A 7,931-nucleotide genomic window follows, 5' to 3' on the forward strand; every position below is an offset into this window, starting at 1 on the left:
CAGCGCCACTTCCACAGTCTCTATCTTATAAGACCATTTTAAGATGAAGAAAATGAATTGTTCAATTAGCTAAATTACCAGCTAGGCCTCAGTTTATTAATTTGCATATTCAGTCGTGTTATGAAGACTAGAAGTCCTGTTATGGAAAGTTACCAGGCTAGGAAGGTACTCAGACTCATCATCCACTTTGCTAACTCCACTTAGAGGATGAGTATTAAGAGCTGAAGGAAGAGGAAGCGTAGATCTTAGTCTCAGTTTTAATTGAACCCCAAATGTGTGAACTCTGAAGGACTGGAGAAGCTTGCCGTCAGAATGATAGCCAACCCCTTCCAGGTGCATTGTTTGGTATTTCAGAGATAGAACAGATTAATTATCCTAATTATATCTTTCTTAAGCTAATGTGAAAGTTACTTTATGTCTTTGAAATTCCCCCACCAGTTATCCGAGGAGTTAGCATCAGAGTTTTCTTGATTAGCAAGGGAGAGCCAACATAGGCTTGAAACTTTTTCCAGGTATTTCCCAAAGTAGATAATATACCCTGGTGACAGTTAACCAGGAAGTAAAATTGCAGTTCAAATGCTAACAGTTTGGATAATGTCTGTAATGCTATTACAACAGAAACATTCACTTCTCTTTCTGTTTGTCTTTGTGCAGATGTGGAGACATGATTGTAGCTGTAAACGGTCTCTCGACTGTGGGCATGAGCCACTCTGCCCTCGTCCCCATGCTGAAGGAACAGAGGAACAAAGTCACCCTCACAGTCATTTGCTGGCCTGGCAGCCTTGTATAGCATTTATGAAACTGGTTTCTATTCTTGTTTCTTCCATTTTAGGTTTTTGAAAGAAACACCTTTGCTATCATTGTGTTTCTGTTTATTAGGAGCCCCTGGCACAGCTGATAGACGTGGAGTCAAAAACCACTAAAGTCATTCTTTTATGTTTATTTAGTCTCTTAAAGAGGTATATTTCTGTTAGCCCAAAAACATCTTTCCACTAACCCTGGTGTGGTTACACTTTGAGAGTACCTGCAGTCATGAGTGAGGCTGCCCAAACTGTGACTGAACCGGTTGGGTTATAGTAAGTGGTGGCTCTTGGTTTCTAGTGACTAAATCATTAAGTTATATATTCCCTGAGACGCATGTCAGAGCAGCCACTGGCAATAGTCCTTACTGCCATTGCCACAAACAACTCCTCAAAGAATACATCATAAGTTTGGATGTATCATGTTGCTCATTTTTCATTGGTGCCAACATTTCAAAACTTTATACTACCTATAAAGTGATTTTCTGGTTTATTTTACTTCTACTTTAATCTCTCAGTACTCATAGATAATGAAGATATAAATCTGACACCACTAAAGAGGTCTTTTTCAAAAAAAATAATGTGCTGTTATTAAAATAGGAAAAAAATAGATGATGTTGTTACCCAGGCACAGAGGAGCTTGAGGTAATTACAGCTAAAGCTGGAGGGTAAAGCTGCATTTACGGCAACAGTCCAAAACACTTCGGATTCATTTCCAAAAGAATGTTTTGCTACATAGGAATATTCTGAAGGCATTTTTGCTATAAAAATTATTTCTAGCATTTGTATTGTATTATATCTATAAGCAATATTGTCTGAAATTTTTTGTGATTTATGCAATTAATATAGATGATAAAAACCAGATTGCTATTAAACCCACATATATCATAGATAAGTAGAAGAGACCTTTTTATTTTATTCAAATAGGATCCTTTTTAAGTGTTTTAGAAGACTAGTTTCTAAAACTTTGTTTCTTAAGAACTTGTTTCAAATAAGAGATGGAAAAGCTATTTTTTGTTTTGTTTTGTTTTTTAATCTGAAATAGTAGGTTTTAGATGTTAATACCTTTGGATTCATTCTTGGTCACGAGACTATTTCATATTTTTTGAAAAGTTTTTTGAAAATTGTCCTTTATTGAACTAAGTTGTCCTTTGGAGGGCACTTAAGGAAGTGAATAAGAGAAAAAAAATGTTCTTACTTTATTAATATTATGGATACTTGAAAAAGTTTCTTTTAGAAACCTAGTTCAGAATCTGAGCTAATTTTACAAGTGACCTCTGTAATAAGTGGTAGTATTAATCAGAATGTATTTCAAAATACTACAGTATATTATAAAAGCATGACCACTTCATTTTCAAACTTAGCAGCCAAGTTTTGGGAGTTCATTGTATATTGTAGCATGTCCTCTGATTATTCCAGTTAGTTTTATAATGAGTTTTAAATAAAGCATATGTCTTTGGAGTAAATAAGAACTGACAACATTAATTGCTTCTGACTTGTTCAACCTTTTTGCTGCACTATACTGTGAGCATGGAGCCAGGATATAGTGAATGTTCCATACAGTATATTACTGTTACATGGTGATTGGCTCTTGAAGCAGTTTGATACTGAAGTACTTTGATATTCTAATTGACAAAGAACAGTTTTCTTCCTGCTCCCCAAATAACAATTTTGTAACCAACTTTGTGATTTTTTTTAAGCAGTTTATAAGAATGTGTCTTTTCTTCAGGGGAGTGTCCATCCATCAACAAATACTGTAACCATTACTTTGTAATAGATAAAATACTTAAATTGAACCTGATGATCTCAGTATTTTGGAAGAATTTTTTTCAGCATTATTTCTATCATGGATGTCTTAGAATCAGCTTAAGCTATAGATTTTATGAAAAAAAGACTATTCAGAATGATATTTGGTGATGGAAGCTTGTTCATAATTTATTGTTACTGTTGAAATATTTGGATTTTTTTCATTTGAGCTCTTAACAGTTAAATGTTTTGATTTGTTCTGTGCCTTCAGTTTAAATTATTTCAAGGTTTTCCAGATGTGTTTAAATAATGCTGTGATAATCATTCAGGATGGAAATAAATGTCATCCTCTCCGAAATAGCAGCAGTATTCTTTTCTTGAACAGCAGATTAATTCAACCTAAGATCCCTCCCTAATTTTTGTGCATGCTACCACTGTTGTTACAGTCACCCTCGGGATCACTAACCCACCATCTTCCTTCACTCAGAAGGGAGAGAACGTGTACTTAGAACTTGCACTTGCTATGTGAGCTTTGCCTCCAGGACCTTTGCACTCTCACTGTTCACTTCCTGTGGCTGTTGAGACCGTACAGTGTAGCCAGTACCACGTGTTTTACTTTTTTGTGATTCTGCTTTTCGTGCGTTGAGTAAGGTTTGAATGACCTCATGTTTCCGTTGGATGTTTCCATTGGTGGCTGTTCTCCTCAGCTGCTCATCATCATCATATTTGCTAAGTCAAGCAGTCCTGGTGTTGTGGTTTCTATTCTTCCTATAGCCTTCATCATTCCCAGCCTAGAATAAAAACAAAAATAATGAAGAAAGAATATTGTCTCCACTTTCCCAGTAAACTTCAAGGCCTCTGTCACATCTCTAATCTGGCTTCCTGGTAATGGCTCCTCATCACCTCCCACAGTCTTCAGATGCCAGTCCCTTCTGCTAGCACAAAACTATACAACTCTCCCTTCTCTGCAAGTTCACATTGCCCTCATGTGTAACGGATACAGGAATTCTTGCTGTTGGACTCCACTCCCCTTTAACTACTTAGCATGAGTCTCAATGGTTCTTTCCTTCTGGCCCCATCACTTGCTATCTATTGCCATAGTTTCCAGGACCATTGTAGGCCATCACCTTCCAATTTTGTCTACCCTACCTAGGTCTGTAGTCACCACAGCAGTAGATTGAATAGCTGTTCTTTATGCCATCAACTTCCCAGCTCCTCCAAAACTGAATTCCATCTTCCCAAACATCCCCCTACCTCCTCCTACCTATCTTTCAACCCAAGTGCTTACATCAGCTACTTTTCTAAACCCTATTGCTGATCGTAACTTTGTCCTGTTTTTTTTTTAATTTTTAATGAATCCACACTGTAAAGTATAGTGTGAAAAATAGCACAAAAGGCTTTTTTCAGATCTGCCCCTGTGTCCTTACTTCCCACTCCCCGTCCCCTCCCTACTTCACTCCCATGCAGCCCCTGTCTTTCTGTGTTTACAGGGTAGCTTGGCTCCAATAACATCACCTTTTTTGAGAAATGCCAGTCTAACTAGAAACATTCTTTAATCATTAAAACATTTGGGGGCTGGTAGTTTGGCCTAGTGGTAGAGTGCTTGCCTAGCATGCATGAAGACCCAGGTTCAATTCCTGGGTACCACATACATAGAAAAAAGCCGGAAGTGGTGCTGAGGCTCAAGTGGTAGAGCTCTAGCCTTGAGAAAGTCCAAGTCAGTGCTCAGGCCCTGAGCTCAAGCCCAGGACTGGCAAAAAAAAAAAAAAATGTTTTGCTAAATTACATTTTTATGGTCATGTGTAGCTGTACAATCAGGATGACAGACTTGCCTGATAGTTGATTGGTTACCCTGCCTGTAGTCTTTTGGTTTTTGTTATTGTTTGTGCTGAATTCAGGACTTTATCACTTGAGTCCTGTCCAAGTGTTTTTTATTTTTCTTTGTTTTTCAAACTTATGCTCAGACCAGCCCTGGACTGCAATTCTATAAGTAGTTAGGGTTATAGGTATGGACCATCACTTTGGTTGTTTTGTTTTGTTGGGGGGGGGGTCATAGGGCTTGAAACTCTGGGCCTGGGTGCTGTCCCTGAGAGCTTCAGCTCAAGGCTACTGCCCTACCCCTTGAGCCTCAGCCCCACTTCCTGTTTTCTAGTAGTTAATTGGAGATAAGAATTTCAGGTTCTTTAGTGCCCAGGCTGGCTTTGAACGGCAATCCTCAGATTTCAGCCTCCTGAGCACTAGGATTACAGGCCAGAGCCATGGCACCTAGCTGAGCTATCACTTTTTGAAGCCACTAAGTAGAAGTGGAAGGGAAGCAAAGTGATGAGTATATTATGAATCCAAGGCACAACACACACATACACTCATTTACTTAAACACACGGGGCTGGGAGCGTGGCCTAGTGGTAGAGTGTTTGCCTACCATGCACAAAGCCCTGGGTTCAATTCCTTGGTACCATGTACACAGAAAAAGCCAGAAGTGGCACTGTGGCTCAGGTGGTAGAGTGCTAGCCTTGAACACAGAGAGGTTCAGGGACAGAACCCAAACCCTAAGTTAAAGCCCCAGAACTGGAAAAATAAAACAAGCACACACAACCATAAATGACAGATTTGGGACCTGAAGAGCTCAAGACATTGTAGAGGAAGACATTTGTAAGCCCAAAGTCCATCCTATGTTAATGACCCCACATCACATTGAATGGTCACTTCTCCTTAGGCTCTTCCTGGCTGTGCTATTTTCTCTAGCTTTTCTTGCCTATGTGCATATCAACAGGATTGCTAGTAGGTATGTCATAGATTATGCTGTATTAAGATTTGCTGCTTTTTTCCCCATGATTAGATTAGCTTGTGGGAAAATCTCCAAGGCAAGCCACCATTGTTCCCAGGTTAATGATTCCTATTATTTGTTTTTGTCAAACTGAACCAGTAAAGTATTGCATCACAGAAGCTGTGGTTTACATTCCCTTACAGTCACATACCTTCCCACCTGTTAGGCAGCTATTCAGGTGTCCTTCATGGGAAGGGACCTGTTGGCTGTTTATAATTTGTTTATAGCAGTGGCGTATTCTGATGTAAAACTTCGTGGCCTTACAAGTGGTTCATATATCTTCAGCTTTGTAATCATGTACTCAGCTAAAGTAGCTCCTTATAATACTGACAGGTATATACATGTATATAAGCCAATTGAGGGTTTTGATAAAATTTTATTTTAATTGAAATACAACACATTTTTGAAATGGTAGCAAATCTTCAGAATGTGTAGCTCATTCTACATAATTACTGTATATAGTCAATGCTATTCTTGGTTTTGTAATTGCATTATCATCAACGTTTATTAAAAATTGTATTTTATAGATGACCTATAATATTTAAGCTTTCCCAATCATCTTGAGATTCGTTGGCATTTAATAGGTATATATTTGGAAGAAGTAATTTATTAACATTCTTTTATCTAGTTTTAGAATTTCTTCATCTACCACGCATGTATGTGTGTGTGTGTGTGTGTGTGTGTGTGCGTGTGCGTGCGCGCTTGCGTGCACACATTTATGCATGTAAAATTTGAATTCAGGATCTTGCCCTAAGCTAGGCAGGTACTTTACCACTCTAGCAGGGCCAGACTAGACCACAGTCCTACTATTTACCCTTCCCACTTTGACAAAGTGCATACCACTGCACCCAACTTTTCATTGGTTGAGATGAAATCTTACGAACTCTTTGCCGGGACTGGTGTCAAAGTCTTCAGTTCTCCCAAGCAAACAAGATTTTAAGTGTGAGTCATTGTGCCTGACTCCATTGTCATTAGATTTGTGTTTTCAGTGGAAGTTTGGTTCAATTTTGATTCTGAATTATATCAACTACTGACACATAACAGTTCATGGCAATTCAGCATAACAATGACATCCCACAAAGAACACCGGAAGCCAGAATGCAATTAAAGGCAGCATAGACTCCAACAATCTAGAAGTTGACAGTGCAGTCCAGACCTAGGGAAAGATTCCACAAAAGTTAGGAGTGCAGGGCTGGGAGCAGAGCCTAGTGGTAGAGTGCTTGCCTAGCATGCATAAGTCCTAGGTTCAATTCCTCAGTACCACATACACAGATAAAGCTGAAAGTGATGCTGTGGCTCAAGCGGCAGAGCTCTAACCTTGAGCAAAATGTCTTAGGACAGTGCCCAGGACCTAAGTTCAAGACCCAGCACTAGCAAAAAAAAAAAAAAAAAAAGTTTGGAGTGCAGCAGCATCCTCACCACATTGCTGGGTCCTAAGCTTTAGGATCACTAGATAATAATTTAACCATTTTTTTAGCAAAGTGCAGTCACCAGCTTTTGTAGAATAAATTCACCTTGGACATACTTTGAGAGGAAAGCTTAGAAAGCAGATGTGTTGATCAGCTTTTTGGTACCATAACAGACTGCCCAAGTTCATTAGCTTTAAAGGGGAAAGGTCAGTTTGAGCTGAGCTGTCATCCATGATCTGTTGGTCCCTTGTTCTGAGGTCTGTGGTGAAGCAGGGAGTTTGTTGTAGAGTGTAAGTTTCAACATCGGCTCATGGTGCCTGGAAGCTAAAGAAAGGCACGCTGGAAGACCTAAGACCTCCCACTAATTTCTAGTACTTAATCGTTTCACCACCTTCCAGCTGGGGACCAAGCCTTAAAGAGCTGAGGAAAACTTACTCAACCCATAGTGCTCTTTTCTCTTTGATGTGTGTGTGTCTGTATATGAGTAGTGGGACTTGAACTCAGGACCTTGGACTGTCTTTTGGCTTTTACTGCTCAAAGCTCATACTCTACCACTTGAGCCACACCTCCAGTTCCATACATTCTTTGATATTTTAAAGTGGATTATAACTTTATGATTCCTCAAACGTGGAGCTTTAGGCAGATAAAGAGATTGTTAAAATTGAATTTGGCCAGGCTCCAGTGGTTCACATCTATAATCCCATCTAATCAGGACTCAGATCTGAGGATCATGGTTCAAAGCCAGCCCAGGCAGCAAAGTCCTTCAGACTTCTCCAGTAAACTGCCAAATGGGGGGGGCGGGGAGGGGAGGGAAGCTAGAAGTAGAGCTCAAGTGATAGAGAGCTAGCCTTGAACAAAAGACGCTCAGGGAAAGCACCTAGGCCCTAGGTTCAAGCTTCAGGACCAGCAAAAAGGGGGAAAAAAAACTGAATTTGAAACTAACACACCTGAATTTTACCTTCCAAAGTTACTCAGCTAACACCATGTTGCAGTATAGCAATGCCCCCATTAATTCCACTGATTCGCAATTTGAAAAACTAAAAATAGTCAAAGCAATAAATGTCTTAACATTTTTAAGCATGGAAAGAGGGGGACTGAAGCTGCATGCTGAAGTACTTTTGAGTTTCCAGATGAGCATGAAAAGTCCACA

At 39.4% G+C, this 7,931-nt stretch overlaps 1 protein-coding gene across 1 annotated transcript in view; it reads left to right on the forward strand.

Annotated features, from left to right (window-relative positions):
* Lnx2 (ligand of numb-protein X 2) overlaps positions 1-2,898 on the forward strand; it is a 76,624-nt gene extending 73,726 nt beyond the window's left edge. Inside the window, exon 10 of the mRNA XM_090342340.1 lies at positions 655-2,898. Coding sequence (XP_090198466.1) covers positions 655-790 — 136 coding nt within the window. The 3' untranslated portion in view covers positions 791-2,898. The remainder of the gene's footprint in view (positions 1-654) is intronic.
* Positions 2,899-7,931: the final 5,033 nt, after the last annotated feature.

Source organism: Megascapheus bottae, chromosome 11 (assembly GCF_031878675.1).
Source record: "Megascapheus bottae isolate mThoBot1 chromosome 11, mThoBot2.hap1, whole genome shotgun sequence".
Classification (NCBI taxonomy): Eukaryota; Metazoa; Chordata; class Mammalia; order Rodentia; family Geomyidae; genus Megascapheus; species Megascapheus bottae.